The 19,453-nt window shown below is 37.0% G+C and overlaps 2 protein-coding genes across 2 annotated transcripts; both read left to right on the top strand.

Moving 5' to 3' along the window:
• The first annotated feature begins 170 nt into the window (after positions 1 to 170).
• On the top strand, positions 171 to 4,615 carry LOC104723901 (serine/threonine-protein kinase MHK). The gene is made up of 19 exons (XM_087472879.1): positions 171 to 625; positions 1,168 to 1,245; positions 1,331 to 1,474; positions 1,578 to 1,656; positions 1,731 to 1,799; positions 1,884 to 1,973; positions 2,072 to 2,210; positions 2,304 to 2,406; positions 2,514 to 2,566; positions 2,706 to 2,772; positions 2,986 to 3,094; positions 3,182 to 3,247; positions 3,348 to 3,416; positions 3,513 to 3,570; positions 3,660 to 3,764; positions 3,852 to 3,886; positions 3,974 to 4,019; positions 4,110 to 4,188; positions 4,278 to 4,615. The coding sequence occupies exons 3-19, from the start codon at positions 1,467 to 1,469 to the stop codon at positions 4,417 to 4,419; spliced, it is 1,317 nt and encodes a 438-aa protein (XP_087329005.1). The 5' UTR covers positions 171 to 625; positions 1,168 to 1,245; positions 1,331 to 1,466; the 3' UTR covers positions 4,420 to 4,615.
• Positions 4,616 to 4,753: 138 nt separating this feature from the next.
• LOC104723902 (uncharacterized) lies at positions 4,754 to 7,641 on the top strand. Its single transcript, XM_010442341.3, has 9 exons — positions 4,754 to 5,134; positions 5,226 to 5,283; positions 5,376 to 5,522; positions 5,632 to 5,801; positions 5,892 to 6,075; positions 6,174 to 6,361; positions 6,450 to 6,575; positions 6,672 to 6,790; positions 6,986 to 7,641. The coding sequence occupies exons 1-9, from the start codon at positions 5,110 to 5,112 to the stop codon at positions 7,355 to 7,357; spliced, it is 1,389 nt and encodes a 462-aa protein (XP_010440643.1). The 5' UTR covers positions 4,754 to 5,109; the 3' UTR covers positions 7,358 to 7,641.
• Positions 7,642 to 19,453: the final 11,812 nt, after the last annotated feature.

Genomic DNA, 19,453 nt, shown 5'->3' with positions numbered 1-19,453 from the left:
TCCTTGATGACAAAAAAAGCCCACTAGCCTATCTGCGACCACGTCAATTCTTATCTTCAAAGACTTAGCAAGTGGAACCTTCCCGTAAATACAAGAGTAGTTCAAGGACCTTTTCGTCATTTCAAGAAAATCCACAAAATATTAATATCGCTCTTGAAGGGGACCACCGTTGCCTTCCCCACCACAACCAAGCATTTTCCTCCGTTTCTCTTTTTCCCTTAATTTTTTATTTTTTATTTTATTTTTCTAAAATAATATATCCAAAAACCCAAAAAAAATCAATAATTATCTTTTTCTTTAATATTTTTATTTCCTTAAAACTAATACTTTAATTTCAATTAATTAATCAAATTTTTTTTTTCCTTCTTCATCTTCTTCTTCAATATTTTTTCTTCTCTTTCTTTCTTCTCCCATGGCTTCCTAAGCAATCTGTTTTTTTTTTCTTTTTTTCTTTCTCTCTCTCTCTCTGTCTCTCACTTCACCTATAGAATTATCTCTCTTTTTTTTTTTTTATAGCTTCTGTTAATTTCATCTTCTCTAAAACATAAACGACATTGATGTTTCTTGTAATTTCTTCATCAGATCCTTTAATTCGTCTCCAATTCTGATTATCAACCCATCAATGGTGAGGAACAACTCTACTCGATCTTCTTAGATTTTTTTTTTCACTTTTTTCTTTCTTGAATGTTTTAGGTTTTGATAAAATTAATTAAATTTAATCTATAAAACTATTTACAAAGAAGAACTAATTGTAAAGATTATGTTTTTTTTTTAAATCTGTTATGTTCATATAAGCTTTTTTGTTTCTTCCATTAATGGAGCATAGGTCAGAAAAAACCTTTTTTTTTTGGGTTTTTGTGTTTTAATAAATCCGATTTGATTGTTTTTGTTTGTTTATATTTCTCAATTTCTGTACAAATTAATTTTTTTTTTTTTTTTTTTTTTTTTTTTTTTTTTTTTTTTTTTTATAACTCTGCAAATTCTTCTGATTATTCCTTTCTCTGCGCTAATTCTTCTGATTGTTCTTCTCGAGATTGACTCAAAATTAATAAAGTTTGAGACTTCATAACAGTAGAATCTAGCTATATGGCTTTTAGAGTTCCTTAATTCATATAACCGATCTAGATTAAATCATTGTTATTAAAATGAAAGATTTTTTTTTGGCAGATAACTTTGTAGTTGGAGATTTGTTGTGGATGAAGCTTGTTGATTGCAGCTTGTAGAAGCTGCTCCTCCTTGAACAATGTTGATAACTTTTCAGATTACTATAACTAATCAGTGTTATGATGAGAAGCTGGTTCTTGTTTACAATCTATGTTTCATGCTACAGCCAAGAAGTAAACCGTTTATGCAATCTTGTGACGGTTCTTGTGTTCAAAGAGTAGATACTACTTACTGGAAGTTCTCAGAGCTTAATTGACGATTTGTTTTTTAACCTTGTCTCGTATCGCCCTATTAACGGAATAATGGAAAGGTTTGTTCTTTCTCTTTGTTGTTGCATATATATATATATATTGGACTTGCGCAGTTGGGACTTGGGAGAAAGTGATGAGCTTTGTGGTTTTGCTTCTGTGTAGGTATAAGATTTTAGAAGAGCTTGGTGATGGTACTTGTGGTAGTGTATATAAAGCCGTAAATTTGGAAACCTATGAAGTTGTAAGTTGTTGAATATAAATGTTTTTTCACTCATGTAATGTATGTGTTGGCTTATTCGACATATGTTTCCTCAGGTTGCTGTTAAGAAGATGAAGAGAAAATTTTATTACTGGGAAGAGTGTGTGAATCTGCGAGAAGTAAAGGTGATTATTGAATCCTCTGAGGCTAATGCAGACAGTATATATGGTCTAGTTCAAGGATGATGATACATAGTTTTACTTTTGCAGGCTCTTCGTAAGCTAAATCATCCTCATATCATAAAGTTGAAGGAGATTGTGAGGGAACATAATGAGCTGTTTTTCATCTTCGAGTGCATGGTAAAGGCGATCTTCGCTTTCTTTTCCTCTCTAGGATACTATACTCTCTTATACTAGAGAATATATTCTCATTGATCTTGGATAAATGATTTGAGTAGGACCACAATCTGTACCATATAATGAAAGAAAGGGAACGAAACTTTTCCGAGGGAGAAATAAGAAGTTTTATGTCTCAGATGCTGCAAGGGCTTGCACACATGCATAAAAACGGGTATTTCCATCGTGATCTAAAACCCGGTATGTCTTTTGGTACTTTATATTATACTAAATGAAATGGTTTTCTCTCTTTGAGTACATCTTAAAAATTGAAGTGTTGTTCTGTTTCTCAAGAGAATTTGCTGGTGACCAACAATATCCTGAAAATTGCTGACTTTGGGTTGGCTAGAGAAGTTGCATCTATGCCTCCTTACACTGAATATGTGTCCACACGTTGGTAAACGATTTCTCTTTGATATTGTCTTTGCATTTGTGCATAAATGTATGTAGTTTAAGGTGATATAGCTAGACTAATAATTTGTAAATTGGCTCTGATTGCAACAGGTATCGAGCTCCAGAAGTTTTGCTACAGTCTTCATCGTACACTCCTGCAGTTGGTACGTTTGCAAAAACTTTTCGTACTTAATCACATCTCAGTTGTATCATATTAAAAGCTGAACCATGGCTAATAGTTCAAAACTTTTCTTTCTTTCTTTTTTGTCTTCCATTGTATATTAACATTTTTAAAAACTGCAGACATGTGGGCAGTGGGGGCAATATTAGCTGAGCTTTACGCTTTATCCCCGTTATTTCCTGGTGAAAGGTGAATTATTTTCCCTTTGACCAAACGTAATCTCTGCGTAGTTTTCTTTCGTCCATAATTTGTTTATTGCTGCCTAATGTTCTAACCTGAAGTGATTCTATCAGAACAAGAATTAAAATTGTCCATTTTTGCTTGTATTGTCAAATCTGTGTATACACACTTGAAGATAGACCATTAAGTGAAAACTGATATAAATGATTTGCTTATGAGCAGTGAGATAGATCAATTATACAAGATCTGCTGTGTTCTTGGCAAGCCGGACTGGACCACGTTCCCTGAAGCGAAAAGCATATCTCGAATTATGAGTATTAGTCACACAGAAGTAAGAGTTCTTAATGAAAAGATAAGTTGCTTAATATAATTATTTGTACGTAAATATTCACTTTGGTCTTTGAATATCTTGTGACAGTTTCCGCAGACACGTATTGCTGATCTACTCCCCAATGCTGCTCCTGAAGCTATTGATTTGATCAATGTGAGTTCTTGTTGTGTTCACTCTTTCTTACCACTCTTCAGAAAGTTATTATCTTTCGTAATCTTGATTTCGTCTATCGTATCTCTTTGTGAATCAACAGCGACTTTGTTCATGGGATCCATTGAAAAGACCAACTGCTGATCAGGCACTAAATCATCCGTTTTTCAGTGTAATTTGAATATTCCCTTGCTTCTTTTGATTCTATCTCACACACTGCCCTCCTCTCAGTACAATTGAAAATGTAATGATCTATTGTTCTGAACAGATGGCTACACAGGCTTCATATCCTCTTCATGACCTTGAGCTGAGGCTTAATAACATGGGTGAGGCTTTTTTCTTCGTTTGTGCTTCATTTGTGCTGCTTTCATGACCATAAGAATAATTTCAATTAAATTTTGTCGTATTCTTGCAGCGGCCATGCCTAATCTTGAGCTAAATCTCTGGGACTTTAACACTGAACCTGAAGAGTGTTTCCTTGGCTTGACACTGGCTGTAAAACCAAGTGCTCCCAAAGTGGGTTAGTATCATTCCTTCGTGTACACAGTGGGTTATAATATTTGACACAAATCGACGTTGAGCAAGGGTTCAAATCTTTGTTTTGCAGAAATGGTCCGCAGTGTATCTCAGGACATGAGCGAAGTAAGCTTAGACGCCAATGAACATCTCTTAAATAGCATTGTTAAACCTCTTATTGAATCTAACTGAATAAGTGGTTTACATATGCAGAATTTTCTCTTTTGCCCTGGTGTCAATAATGATCGGGAACCATCAGGTAATGAAACTTGAGCATATGATCAGATTTTTTGGTTATTCTTCTCTGAGAAAGGTTGTTGTTGAATCTCTCAGTTTTGAACATTTGCAGTTTTCTGGTCTCTGCTCTCTCCTGATAATAATGGCCTCCACGCGCCCATTGAATCATCTCCTTTATCTCTGTCGTTCAGGTCAGATTTACTTGTCTAAGTTGTCACTACGGTTCCATTGTATGTAACAAAAAAACAAAAGGCCTAATCAGTTTGGTTGTTGTGAGCAGTCCAATGCAGCAACACACAACAGTGGGGGGACCTCCACAGTCAACGACAGGGTTCACAATGACATCATCAATGCAACCGAATATGTTGGACCGCCCGTGGATGGCTGTGTCTGCGCCGTTTCAACAAAGTCATTACCTCTGAATCTAATTAATCCCCCCCATACTCTCTCTAGTAAAAAAAAAAAAAAAAAAAAAAGTAAATAACACAGAGGTTTGTCAGAAACGATTTGAGGTAAAAGAAGATAGCAAAACACAAAACAAAACATAACAGAGGAAGATTGTTATATTTTTTTGTCACCAATTTATTCTTCTTAAATCCCCTTTTTAATTTGTAAAAATTGGGTTTTGGGTGATACAAATTTCCCCTCTGAGCTTTTGTGTTAAAAATCATAATATTAAACAAATAAAAAAAAAAATCGATTTTTTTTTTGTCTTGGACTCATCATAATAGCCAAACTAATCCAATCATTTGAATCAACCAAACGAATCAATCATTTAAATCTTGATGTGGTACTTCACCATAAAAATATAAATATGTAATCTTTGAGTTCGTTTATAATTAATGTTGGATATATCGTCTTTTCAATATTTTTAGTCTTTATCTTGGCTTATCTAGACGAAAATTTTAAGAAATTTAGATTCGTTAATATCTTTTTATTTTGATGTGAATATTAATTAATATTCCTTAAATAGTAAAGCGAACAAGTCCAACAATACGGATAGATATTGAAAAATGAATTTATATATTTTCTATCAAAACAAGATTCTGAAGTTGTAAGTCTGAGAAAAGCTCTGCAACGAAGTACAAAATAAGAACCCTTGTAGGCTAGCCATGGGTGGTGATACTATCAAAGATGGTAAATTTCTCGGATCTTTTCCTTGTTTCTAAAATTGTTTTGCATGTTTGATTTAACTGAAAAGATAAAGGGAATTTTTTTTTTTTTAAAGATGTTGTAGAGGAAGGATCTTCAAGATCATCATCATCTCCTTGTTCTTGTTGTTTGAGGTATTAGTATTACTATTTTATTATCACTATTTTTATTGAGGATGATCATAATCAAGAAAGTGATGATCATGTGCTTTCATTTTATGTGGCAGTGATGATTTAGGGTTTAAGGATTTCTCGAATCATGTTGCTGATTTGAAAAGGAGAGATAAGGCTTACCAAGAGATTATACAAAGTCATGATCTGTTGCTCAAAAGCAGCAAACGGAGACTTAGACAAGCCAGAAACGATATTTTGAGGTTTTTTTTGTTTTTCTTTTCTTCTAGTTAATCCATTTCAATTAGGGAAAGAATCTGCGTTAGTTCTACTTGGTAATGTTTTTTTTTTTGGCTATTGTGGTTGATATAGCTATACTCCTGGATCATGGTCTGATGGGAAAGTGAGCGATTATGATGTTCAAAAGACGACATCGATCATACTTGTTGGTCCGAAAGGGGCTGGAAAGAGTAGCCTTGTTAATCGGATCACAAGAGTGATTGAAGATGATGAGTTTTCTCCAGATAGAGCTCAAGAATCATGTAAAGTATATCTATATATATGTTTTATTTAGTTTCTATTTTAAAGGTGATCAGATTAAATTATGTTTTTTCTATGCTCTTGCATCGCAGTTGGTAAGCAGTCTAAAGGAGGCACATATTTTGTTGAGGAATATAAGATGCCAAGAGGAGGCTCTGCTTCTTTTTGCTTATATGACACGCGTGGCTTGAGCCATAGATCATCATCTTCTGATAACACTAGTATGATTGAGAAGTGGATGACAAGAGGCGTGCATCACGGCGCACCTGTCATCTGGTTTTGATTCTTCTTCTTCTATCTTTCTTGACTATTCTCCCTTGTAGTCTTTAATTAGTTCTTTATTGTTAACTTGGTGAGCTTTTTCATATGTTCAGGGCATCGGATAGCTCGGATTTAAAGGATAGACTGATCCGAGATGGTGGTACCGGTTCTGAGATAAGGAAAGTGAACTCTGTTATCTTTGTTGTTGATGCGGTCGAAATCTTGAAATCGATGGAGAGTGAAACGAGCTATGCTCATATGGTATCCACTGCCTTTAACTGTCCGTTACTATCGTTTAAAGGTTGGTTAGTCCGTTTGTATCCAACTGTAAGTTTCAAAACAGTCTTTTACTTTGTTTTGATCTCAAAGAACTTGAATATGTTTTCTAGATGACAAGCCAGCAGTAGTTATGACTCATGGAGATTTGCTTTCAAGAGAGGATCGTGCCCGAGTCCGAGTTTTTCTTGGAGAACTTCTTGGTATCCCACCTGACAAACAGATATTCGACATTCCAGGTCACAAAAGCCATTTCAACCACATTTTGTCAGATGGTTATGCATCTTCTTGTTCTTGGTTATGAAAATGAATTCCATATGTGTTTTGTATCATAGAAAGCCGGGACACAGCCACAGCGCTAACAATCTGCAACTTGCTATGCTATAGTCTTGAACATGCTGATAAGAATCTTGTCTTTCTACCTAAAAGGAACTTCACCATACCCAAGGCCAAGGTTTGTGCTCAATCTTTAGCTCTTACAACCTCTTTGATTTGATGATAGCTAGTTAGTTTTTTTTTGGTCTCCGGTTTTTTTTGGATCGGTTTAATTGATCCACATTGAATACATTTTAGGACCATATATCGCATACCGTTTTAGATTTTGGGGAATCGATTATTGTTTAATTTGTGGTTAATGAATTAATTTCAGGTGGGAGGAGGATTAGACATAATATCAATTGCTCTGTTTGTTGTATTCATGGCCTTGGCTTCAATATGGGCTGTTAAACATATTTCCGTAGTCAGCCAAAATGTAGCGTCAAACATATTTACGTTCCCAAGTCCCCGGTTAAACAACCTCACGCATAAGGTCTCGCCAAAGCGTTGCATTGGGCCTCAGAAGATCTTTAGAGGGCCAAAACTTGCCCGTGTTCCAAAACCTGAGTCTGAGTCTGTGACTGAAGGTGAGCCTAGCATTGATTTGCACATAGCTCGACGCTTGTGGTTAGACGAGGGGAAAGTGGCCGAGGCGAAACCAAGTTTAGATTGGCGAACCACTCGACGCTTGTGGTACGTTGAGTGAAAAGTATGCAAGCGTCAAACATCTTATACTTTAAAAATAGAGTTAAAACAGGTTGTTTTAAGAAAACTTGAACTGTTCTGACCTGTTCAATAGGATTCTCTTATTTTGATTTAGTAAAAACTGTATGGAGGTGGTACTATTTGACACGATGTGAAACATTCCTATCCCCTATATATTAATAGAGAAGCATTCTTGCAAAAAATACTGATGTGTCGTCGTCAGAGAGCTCGAAACACATTTCAGTAAATAAACCTCATTAGTTAATATTAATTACATTTATGCCATTATAGATTTAAATCAAATTTCATTAGATAAATTAAAACCATTGGTAGCCATTTAATTTGAATCTCTATTATCCTACTATATTAATTGGGAAGTACAAATATAAAACTATAAATTAAAACCATTGGTAGCCATTTAATTTGAGTCTCTATTATCCTACTATATTAATTGGGAAGTACAAATATAAAACTAACTTTAAAATATGTAAAAAATTACATTCACTTGCCATTAGAAAACTTTAAATTAATCTTTATTAATTATTAATAAACAAAAAAGTCATTAACACATCAAATTAAAATAAATCTACAAAAGTAAATAGAATCTATTTGAATCTAAACTAATTTGTAGTTGAAAAGAAAAATATTATTAAAAAATTAACAGCTAAGATTTTTAAAATCTAATCGAATAAAAATATACAACTACAAATTTTATCAACATTTTTAACCAGCCCAAGTTAAAATTTTTATTAAAAATCTAATCGAATAAAATCTATATCAGTTCCGTTTAACACCTTAGATTTTAGAAATTAATAAATAACATAATATCAAAATAAATTATTACAAATTTTCATCAAAAAAAAGTTCAGCCTGCGGTTTTCCGTGGGTTAGTACCTAATACTTCTTTAAAAAAAAAAATCTATTTTTTTAAAACATAATAATTACTCATAATTTATTAAAATAAATTTCATACAAATTTTTTCACCACGTTAAAATTATTTTCGACATTCAAATATATATTTCACGGGTGTTTTACACAAAATAAACACAAATTTAAAGAAAACAAACAAAAAATTTATTTATATATTTTGTTTTACACAAACTAATCTTAAATTCAAAATAATAATTAAAGTCAACATTTAGCCAATCAAGCTTTAACTCTACTACTATAGGGTTGATCGGGGGAAACTTTTGAGGCTGTTATTTTATGTTAAAGTCAACATTTAGCTAATCAAGCTTTACTGGTTTTAAAGTCCTCATGTGTATATTAATCCTCAATTTTCTGTTAAATCTGAACGTCATTTATTTATAGTTAATACCGAAGGCAATTTACATTGATTATTCCATTACATGAAGAAGTATTATAGAGAGAAAAAAAAAAGCATTATAGAAAAAAAAAAAGGAACATAGATAAAATTTTGTTTTAAGAGCATTATTACCATGACCAAAATTAACTCTTAAGAAAAAAAAATCGTAGGTTGTTGATTTTTGAAAGCATTACTATATTACCTACATTAAGGTTAAGAAATTGGACACGTAATCAATCCTAATGGATTCTATTCTACTATTGTAAAGACATCAAGATCAAAAATAAATGGAACCACATTTGAAGCTAATACATAGGTTGACCGGTAGTGGTAGTTAATGATAACAGAACAACACCAAAACTAGAGTTTTTGGTTCTGCTCAAAACGGTGTTACTGTGGAAAAAGAAGGGATGGGCCAGACTAAGTTAGCGAAGCCCAACAAGACAAACGGTCAGTCCAACAAACCCAACAAGCTTGAATCATCTCCTTCAACGGTCTTCTCACAAGAAGACAAACGATGAGGCAAAGAACCAGTCGCCAAAGACCGTACGGAGACAATCAAGCTGTCAAACCGTTTTGCCACCCTTGATCAGTCTTGCTAAAGAAGATCTTGACATCTGGCAGAACACTCTAGACTAATCCAGAATACATCTAAGGTTTATGGTTTATGTATAAAATAAGATTGTAAGCTCACTCTTGTAAGTTAACCAGAAATGAGAAATTAAAGCTTCAGTCTTGTTAAACATTTTTTACTTTCATGGTATCAGAGCACATGGCAATCGCATCCATGGCCTCTTATTCAGTTTCTTCTTTAAACATCTCAAATTGTGTCATGGTTATGCTTACACAGAAGAACTACATCCTTTGGAAGAGTCAGTTCGAGTCGTTCTTGGCGGGTCAAGGATTACTGTGATTCGTCACTGGTGCTATCTCTGTTCCAAGTGCCACGACGGTCGCAACAAGTCTTGACGGCACCAAAACAGAGGCAACAAACCCATAATACTCGACTTGGTAACACACATATCAGGTTGTCAAGTCATGGCTTTTGGGGTCTTTCTCAAAGGACATACTAAGTGTCATGGCTAGCTGTTCTACTTCACACCAGGTATGGATGTGTCTAGCTAACCATTTTACTAGGGTATCCTCGTCTAGGCTATTTGAGCTCTAGAGGCGTTTACAGACCCTAGATAAGGAAGATAGGTCTATGGAATCATATCTTAGAGATCTTAAGGGAATATGTGACCAGTTAGCCTTAGTTGATAGTCCTGTTAATGAAAAGATGAAAATCTTTGCTGCAATGAATGGTCTAGGCAGAGAGTATGAACCAATCAAAACCACCATTGAGATTCTTGTTGATGGTTCTCCTTCTCTAACCTTGGATGATATAATCCCAAAGTTAACTGGCTATGATGATCGGCTTCAAGGATATCTAGCTGAAAATGCTGCGGTTGTCACACCTCATGTTGCTTTCCATGTCTCTCAACCAACAAATGAGTATTATCACCAAAACAACTCCAGGGGAAGAGGCAATGGCAATAGGTCTGGTCATGGCAGAGGCTCATTCTCGACAAGAGGACGCAGCTTTCATCAGCAGATCTCATCTGATGGCTCTCAACTGGCTCGTAGCTCAGTGGTTTGTCAGATATGTGGTAAAACAGGACATCCGACTCTCAAATGCTGGCATCGGTTTGATAATGGGTATTAGTATGAGGATGTTCCACGATCCGTAGCTGCAATAAGCATCACAAAGGTGACTAATCAACAAGGCACTGATTGGCTACCAGATTCAGACTCCTCTGCACATGTCACCAACACTTTCCAAAACTTGCAGCAAGCTCAACCATATCACGGTAATGATTCAGTAATGGTGGGTGATGGTTCCTTCATTCCCATCACTCACACAGGTTCAACCAGTATAGCTTCTACCTCAGGTAAAATACCTCTTAAAGATGTGCTTGTTTGTCCTGACAGTGCTAAATCATTACTATCTGTTTCAAAACTTACCAAGGACTACCCATGTTCTGTCGCTTTTGTTTGTGATGGCGTGTGTATCAATGATAAGGTCACAAAGAAGCTTCTGGTAATGGGAAGTCTGCATAATGATCAATACCGCCTGGAGGAACCAAAGCCTCAATTCTTCTACTCCACACAGAAGCACTCCACCAGTGATGAAGTATGGCACAGAAGGCTTGGTCATCCAAATGTACAAGTCCTCCAAAAACTTGAGAAATGTGGTTCTATCTCAATTAACAAAATTACCAAGACAGTGTGTGAAGTGTGTCAGCTTGGAAAGATCTCAAGGCTTCCTTTTATTACCTATACTTTTATTGCATCAAAACCTCTTGAGAGGATTCACTGTGATCTGTGGGGACTGTTGTAAATGGTTGCTTCATATGGGCTTATTTGGTCTGAACCATGAACTGGGCCTATATTGATGTGAAACCCATACAGGATCTGGGTTGTGTGGTCTGCAAGGGTAAACCGACATAAGCTCTAGGGTTTCACTATATAAGGGAACCTAGGGTTGAAGAAACATGTGGTAAGCACAAAGACGCACTAAAGAAGCTGGTGGTACGTTGGTGACGGCTGTAAGGCACAGCGCAGGGCGCTGTGTAGGGCAGATGCAGAGATGCAGGGCGCAATGCAGAGCGCATGCGCAGGGCATCGTACATGGAGCTTGAAGCTGTGCGCAGAACCGTGATAAAGGAGCATAAGCTTGGCTGGGGTCGAAGGGCTGATAGTCGGACATAACCTAGTCTAGGTTTAAGGTGTCTTCATGACACTCTTATGAGAGACGAAGGTGGAGCTGATTCTTTGGGGTTCTGGAGGTGTTTTAGGGTTATACATGGAGGGGAGAGCTGAACCAGAGACAAATAGAGGGGAAGAAGAAAAGCATATACTATGTGTTTTCTTCTTCAGGTTTCTTTGTAGTTGCTCTCTAAGCTTGTATATGAAACACTGTGTTTAAACCTTGGTTGATTGATAGTGGATGATTGTGGGAGAAGGTTCCCACACGAGATGTACCCTCTGCATGAGAATAACTCGTTAAATCTCTGTGTTATGTTTATGTTATGCATATTGATCTGTGAAGTAAAAGAGAAGTAGGGGCAGAGTCGCGGTATGCGGTTCACTACAAAGGTGAATTGGGGTCTGCGATTCTCAACAAGTGGTATCAGAGCTCAGGCTCAAGATTTCACGGACTCAAGCATGGCGTTGTAAACATACAAGGAGGATCCAAAGACTGTTGTAGAAGACTCGAAAGTTAAATCAATTATAGGGTTGGTTTAAGGTGGAGTTATCTGCAGTGTTTGATTCAGGTTCATGGATGGATGTGTGAAGGTGATTTGCATATTGCTGTGAAGAGGGAATCAAATCATCATCCAAAAGGCTCAAACTTTTCAAAACAGGAATTCAGTTTCCGCTGCGATCACAAGGTAAATGTGATGTTCTGTTTTGAAGCTTCTGAATACTCAAAACTGTTTCGGTTTAGGGAATCTAGACACTAGAAGAACACAAGGATGTAGACGTGTTCAACTATTGAAAAGTCAGTTTTCGGTTGTTGAAAGTCTGTGTAGTGGTGTTCGGGAATTGGTTGAAGGTACAACTATAGGAGTCATGGATGTACTAAAGGGACACCTTCAGAGGTGAATCAGTGTGTAAAAGGGTTGTTTGGTCAACAATTTGTGTCAAAGATTCAGATGAGTATGAAGATGGACCATGCAATTTGTGTTGAAGTGGTCATATTTGAGAGGTGTTGGGTGAATGGTTAAGTCTCAGGAATGGATCAGGTTGTCAGAGATTTTAAAGGACTACAATCTAGGTAGGTTTACAGAGAATGAGAATGCAGAGAGTACCAAGAGTCAAAGTTGCAGTCAGTGAGATTTTCTTTGTCAAGGTGGAGTTTTATCTTCAAGGTGACTTAAAATCTCTAGAAGACTGTTATAGACGTTGCATGACTGTGCAAGAGTTTGCAAGTAAGTGCAAGAATTTGCAAGACTGGCGCAAGGTGACTGGGATTAGGTTTTGCATTGAGAAGAGAATCAGAAACAGAAAAGTTATGGTTCATCTGTTTGCATCTACAGAGATGATCTGGTGGATGAATCTTCTGAATGTATCACTTGTGGGAAGTTTAAGTGTTCTGTAAATAACACTTAATAAGGAAGCATGTGAGTATAAGGGGAAGATTCAAGTAGATCTCTGTTGGTTAAAGATGCATGTTATGATAGACAAGACTAGTAGAAGGCTAGTGGGTGTAGTAGCATCATTAAGTTTCTCAGGAAAGTCACTTACATGGAGGTTAAGTGAGGATTCATCAATGGTGAAGACATGTCAAGTTGTATTGATGAATGGTGAGAAAAGGTATGATGCTGGTACCAAGTCTCTTCTTGGTAAGGTCTGCAAAAGTGAAGAACTATTGCATGAGTTATATTAACAGTAGGTGTGGCTTCTGGGATTGTAGAGTGAAGCAATAAAGGCTGTTACAAGGAGACTAGCAGAAGTTTTAAAGCTGTTGGTCGGACATCTGTTTTAACATGAGGTTGAACAGGAGGTTGTACTGTTAGATCGTACAAGCTGGGTTCAAGAGTCAGTTGGTTAAATAGATGGGATGTAAACTCAATCTCAGGAGTAATGCATTGAGTTGAGATTGTTTTACAAGATGAATAAGGGATTGTTTCAGGTTTGAAGCATGTATGATTCATGTGTTCTACATGGGATTCAGGAGAGTTTGGTTCAAGCTCAGTGCACATGAGGGGAATCAAAGGTCGACCAAGTGAATTAGATTGCAGACGGGTACAGATGATATACAATCATGATAACAGGTCTGTGGCATTTATCAGAAGCCATGGAAAAGGTTGTGATGATTTGTGCTGAGAGGTTCATATCTCAAGCTTTACTTGTTCTAAAGGTTTTCAATATCAAAGTTCCACAAGCAAGTCAGGTGTTACCTATGGGTAAATCAGAAGTTCTGGTTCTAGGTGGAGCTGTTGTGAGGAACAGGAGAATCAAGTAAAGGTCTTCATAATTGTTTCTAAGACCAGGAGAAACAAGGTTGAAGAAGATAATTCGTGTAATGAGTTACACGAACTTGTTGGGACAGCTGAAGAGCATCGTAAGAGATTCAGAGAAGCTGTCAAGAACAAGGGTGAAGATGTATAGCTTCACAGACTGAAATTTCAGAAAGTTCGAATATAGTGACAGCCATGAGAAAGTTGAAGGATTCGATAGATGCTGGGAATTTCAGAGCAATGTTAGAGGATGACATTGGAGGACACAAAAGAGCAGTCAATGTTGGTTGTGTTATGTATTGATTATCAATGAATCAAGGTTGTAAGGGTTTCTTCGGTTGTTGGATTTAGTGGTTAGAGCTCGTCTACAAGTGGTTTTACAGTCAACATGAGAAGGAAGCTTGAGGGAGAGTCGTGAATCTCTTGAAGTTTCAGAAGATGAAATTGAAAATTCCTAAGGTGGACGAAGATAAAGATTATTGGAAGTTGCAGGTTCTACAGGAGAAGACAAAATTTGTTTTTTTTCTCAGGGAAGAATCAACACAAATGAGATTTTGTGAGTTGGACCAAATGAAGCAAAAGGTGGAGTTTGTTATAAATGTTTGCTTCATATGAGCTTATTTGGTCTGAACCATGAACTGGGCCTATATTGATGTGAAGCCCATACATGATCCGGGTTGTGTGGTCTGCAAGGGTAAACCGACATAAGCTCTAAGGTTTCCCATCCATGTGGTAAGCACAAAGACGCACTAAAGAAGCTGGTGGTACGTTGGTGACGACTGAAGGGACGCAGGGCGCAGTGTAGTGCAGAGAGCATGCGCAGGGCATCGTACATGGAGCTTGAAGCTGTGCGCAGAACCATGATAAAGGAGCAGAAGCTCGGCTGGGGTCGAAGGGCTGATAGACGGACATAACCTAGTCTAGGTTTAAGGTGTCTTCAAGACACTCTGATGAGAGACGAAGGTGGAGCTGCTTCTTTGGGGTTCTGGAGGTGTTTCAGGGTTATACATGGAGGGGAGAGCTGAACCAGAGACAAATAGATGGGAAGAAGAAAAGCATATACTATGTGTTTTCTTCTTCAGGTTTCTTTGTAGTTGCTCTCTAAGCTTGTATATGAAACACTGTGTTTAAACCTTGGTTGATTGATAGTGGTTGATTGTGGGAGAAGGTTCCCACACGAGATGTACCCTCTGCATGAGAATAACTTGTTAAATCTCTGTGTTATGTTTATGTTATGCATATTGATCTGTGAAGTAAAAGAGAAGTAGGGGCAGAGTCGCGGTATGCGGTTCACTACAAAGGTGAATTGGGGTCTGCGATTCTCAACAGGGACCCTCTCCAATAATGCATGTTCAAGGATTTCGTTTCTATGTAGTATTTGCTGACATTTTTTCATGGTTCAGTTGGCTTTATCTACTCAAAATGAAATCAGATTTCTTTCAAATATGTGTTCTATTCCAAAAGATGGTGGAGAATCAGTTTGAATGCAGTATCAAAGGTTTTCAATGTGATAGATGTGGAGAGTTCATTAGTACACAGTTTCTGAAACATCTACAAGAACATGGAATACAACAATTTATCTCTTGCCCTTACACACCTCAGCAAAACGGTCTAGCTGAGGTAAGCATCGACATGTTACTGAATTAGGCATGTCAATGTTATTTCAAAGTAAACTTCCTTTAAAGTACTGGGTAGAAGTGTTTTATACAACCAACTTTCTGATCACCTCTTACCAACATCAACAATGGCGGATTCAGTCTCACCATATGAGAAATTACTCAAGAAGAAGCCTATCTACACGTCTCTAAGATCATTTGGTTGTGCATGTTTTCCAACTTTACGAGATTACGCTTCTACAAAGCTGGACCCAAATTTATTGATGTGTGTGTTTCTGGGCTATAATGAAAAGTACAAGGGGTATCGATGTCTGTACCCTCCCACTGGAAAATTTTACATTAGCAGACATGTCATCTTTGATGAGGCTGTCTATCCTTTCTCTACGGTTTACAGAGATCAACATCCAGAAGCGGTGACTCCATTATTATCTGCCTGGCACAAAAGTTTTATACCGACCAGTGCAGGCACTGCATGATATGCTCAAATTTAACCCTGAGCTACTCTCTCAAATTAAGAGATCAATTGTAGTACTTAGAGATCGTATCCACAAGGACTCTAGATCACACAAAATATTTAATAATCTTTTAATTATGCTAAACTAAAATATTAATTTAAAAGCAATGCAAAAACAGAATTCAAAAGTGTTGTAAATTCAGGAATTAAAAACGCTAGGCCTAGGGAAATTCTCAGGAAATCATGGAAAATCAGATCAATTAATTAAGCAAGCAGGATTCAAAAATCAAGCACCGTTCTTGAACTCTAAAAGCAATTGTAAAATAAATCAGTTCTCACTATAAATATTATCTAAGTTTTAAAACCCGAAAATCCAAATCTCTTTGCAAAATTCAAGTTAAAAACCAACAATGAAATCAAGTTTAGATAAGTTCACAAAATCACTAATTCAAATCTCTTTGCAAAAAGTAATTTTGCTCTTCAAAGGTTTTTGTCAGGAAAATCAATTATATTCTCATATCAATCAATAATCCTAAGATCTAAATCCAGATGACTAATCAAAGATCTAGCATTAAGAACAACCTATGGTGAAGAACAAGAAAGATAATGAATCCAAACAATTAATCAATCTAACAATCCATGAAATCCCTAATGAGAAACCCTAAACCTAACAAGCAGATCTACTCAGACATAATTGTAAGAACACAAATCATGAATAAAATAGATAGCATTAAGAGATTAAAGAAGAAGAAAATGAGTTCTGAATCTTCTCTAAAGGAGTCTTGATTTTTCTCTCCAAAAGCTCTCTAAAAAACTCTCAGGGTTTTCTCTCTCAAAAGGTTGCAGGAAAAATTAAGCTTAGGTCTAAACAATGACCATAAAAATCTTATATATATTCCTAAAACACGTCTAGGGACTAATGATGCAAATAAGGAAACTTTGGGGCAGCTTTGTAAATCTTCAAAACTTGTGGGAAAACTTCCGATTCTTCTGTTGGATGATGCATCGATCAACACCATCACTTGCATCGGTCGATGCCTTCTCTGAATTCGTCTCCCAACTTTGCAGCTTCATCCTTAATGCTTGATTAAGCTCCAAATCTTCCTATTTAGCTCCATTATGCTCCCATCCATGCTAAATCCTATAAAGACTCAAAAGACTCTAAAAATACCAAAAAGACTCTATAAATAAGACTTATATCATGGCTAAAAACACCTAAAAACCATGATGCTCTTGTTCTGGAGTGAGTTTGCCTCGATGGATGGTGACTGCATCGGTCGATGCATTGTGATGGCGTCGATCGATGCCGGTTCTACTTTCGTCGTATCACGGTTTTCTCCTTCATTCACCAAAATTGCATTGCAAGCATGCCTTGGATCCGTCTCTGTTCTTCTAGAAATAAGTACCTCTTGTCTTTTAACAGACCCAACAGTCTAAATCACTTGATTCTCCAGCTTTTTAACATGAGTGTTTAATGCATCGAACTTTCCAGTCAGCTCAGTGTATACAGAATCAATCTTCCCATTGAAGTCTACTGTTAAATTCTGTTGACCTTCCAAAATCTGTCCAATCATTGATTCCATCTTGCTCTCTGAATTGGGTGGAGGGAGGGGTTGGTAAGAAGAAGAACCATAAGTCCTTGTAAAGCCTCTGTTCTATTGTTGCTCCTGGTAATCCGGCTTAAGAGTGTAGCCTTAAAAGTTCCCACTATAAGGCATGTTGCCTTGCTGATTGCCAAATTTCTGTGCCTGATGCCCAGCTCCATACACATACTTGACATCTTCTTCTGTAATCTCTGGCTTTGGCTCAAAAGTCTCAACATCTTCAGCAAAATGGAAAGACTTCTTTCCAACAAGAAGATTGTGCACTGTATCCAACTTAGCATTCACTGCAACAAACTGATATGAAGCATGGCCTTCATGTGCTCTTTTCCGCTCCAGGTCTGCATTCTTACTGCTGTTGCTTGAGGCTAACCTTTCAATCAATTGTTCAGCTTCATCCGGATACCTTGTCTTGAAGTTCCCATCACTAGCTGCATCCAAAGCCATCTGATACCTCCAGTCAATATCACTGAAAAAGATACTAATCAACTGCACCTCTGAGAACCCATGATGCCGACAGTCCCTCTAGTATGCTTTGAACCTCACCCAAGCAGCTTTGTAAGATTCGACTGGGCCTTGTCTAAAGGTTGAAAGCTTAATCCTCAGCTCATCGGACATTGCATCATCATAGAAGTAGTTAAGCAATGCCACCTTGATGTCATGCCAGATCTTTAGAGATCCTGGTTTTAGTTGCTTAGGCCAATGAGATGCTTCCCCAGCAAGAGAGTAGTGGAAGAGCTTGCAGTAGAGATAGTCCTTTGTGACTCCATTGGCCTTGATGCTTGTGACTATATCCTCAAAGTGTTCAATGTGGTCTAGAGGCTTCTCATGTGGCAAGTTCTGGAATGGTCTTTTTCCAACAAGAGCAAAGTAGGCAGGCTTCAACTCAAAATCATTCCTTGGGGATGGAGGAGGGACAATTGCGGAGCAGTTCTCATAGAATAAGTCTGGTCTGTTGAAGTCCGCAAGAGTCTTGACAAGCTCTCTATTATTGTCCCGTCTAGCCTGAAGGTTCTGCTGGTCGTGACCTTCCACGGCTCTGGCATTGCGTCGATCGACGCCAATGTTGCGTCGGTCGGTGCCGTCTTGGTTGCATCGATCGATGCCATCATTGCGTCGCTCGACCCCACGTGCATCTTCCTCAACCTCGATGAGTTCTTCCTGAATAACTCGTCCTTCAGCATCAAGTTTCTGACCTTGCTCGTTGTGCACATTACCCTTTTGATCCCTCAAAACTCCAGCCTCATCAGGTCTCAATATGAGTGTTTTGACCATCTTTACTGACTTGGCTGCTTTTGTGTTTTCACGCTCTAGTTGTCCTAACTCTTGGTTTGCAAGCTTAACAACTCGACCAGTAGGATTTTTCCTGGTGCTAGGCTTAGGCATGTACCTAAAACACACAAGAGAAAAGCAACAAAAGCGTGTGAGTAAAATAGAAAAATAAAGATTTAGACAAAATCAAAGACTTTAATCTAATGGTGAATCAAAAGAGTCCCCGACAACGGCGCCAAAATTTGATATGCTCAAATTTAACCCTGAGCTACTCTCTCAAATTAAGAGATCAATTGTAGTACTTAGGGATCGTATACACAAGGACTCTAGATCACACAATAGATTTAAAAATATTTTAATTATGCTAAACCAAAATATTAATTTAAAAGCAATGCAAAAACAGAATTCAAAAGTGTTGTAAATTCAGGAATTAAATACGCTAGGCCTAGGAAAATTCTCAGGAAATCATGGAAATCAGATCAATTAATTAAGCAAGCAGGATTCAACAATTAAACACCGTTCTTGAACTCTAAACACAATTGTAAAATAAATCAGTTCTCACTATAAATATTATCTAAGTTTTAAAACCCGAAAATCCAAATCTCTTTGCAAAATTTAAGTTAAAAACAAACAATGAAATCAAGTTTAGATAAGTTCACAAAATCACTAATTCAAATCTCTTTGCAAAAAGTACTTTTGCTCACCAAAGGTTTTTGTCAGGAAAATCAATTATATTCTCATATCAATCAATAATCCTAAGATCTAAATCCAGATGACTAATCAAAGATCTAGCATTAAGAACAACCTATGGTGAAGAACAAGAAAGATAAGTAATCCAAAC

Source organism: Camelina sativa, chromosome 11, assembly GCF_030686135.1.
Source record: "Camelina sativa cultivar CO46 ecotype springtype chromosome 11, ASM3068613v1".
Taxonomy (NCBI): domain Eukaryota; kingdom Viridiplantae; phylum Streptophyta; class Magnoliopsida; order Brassicales; family Brassicaceae; genus Camelina; species Camelina sativa.
The sequence above is the reverse complement of the archived record's forward strand: the minus strand, read 5'-3'. Positions and strand labels throughout refer to the sequence as shown.

Excerpts from the sequence above, each read along its gene's own strand:
- LOC104723901 (XM_087472879.1), top strand. Across the intron at positions 2,407-2,513 it reads GAATATGTGTCCACACGTTG|GTATCGAGCTCCAGAAGTTT; the intron begins GTAAACGATTTC and ends TGATTGCAACAG. Across the intron at positions 2,567-2,705 it reads ATCGTACACTCCTGCAGTTG|ACATGTGGGCAGTGGGGGCA; the intron begins GTACGTTTGCAA and ends TAAAAACTGCAG.
- LOC104723902 (XM_010442341.3), top strand. The coding sequence starts at position 5,110 with ATGGGTGGTGATACTATCAAAGATG. Across the intron at positions 5,135-5,225 it reads TGGTGATACTATCAAAGATG|ATGTTGTAGAGGAAGGATCT; the intron begins GTAAATTTCTCG and ends TTTTTTTTAAAG. Across the intron at positions 6,791-6,985 it reads TCACCATACCCAAGGCCAAG|GTGGGAGGAGGATTAGACAT; the intron begins GTTTGTGCTCAA and ends AATTAATTTCAG.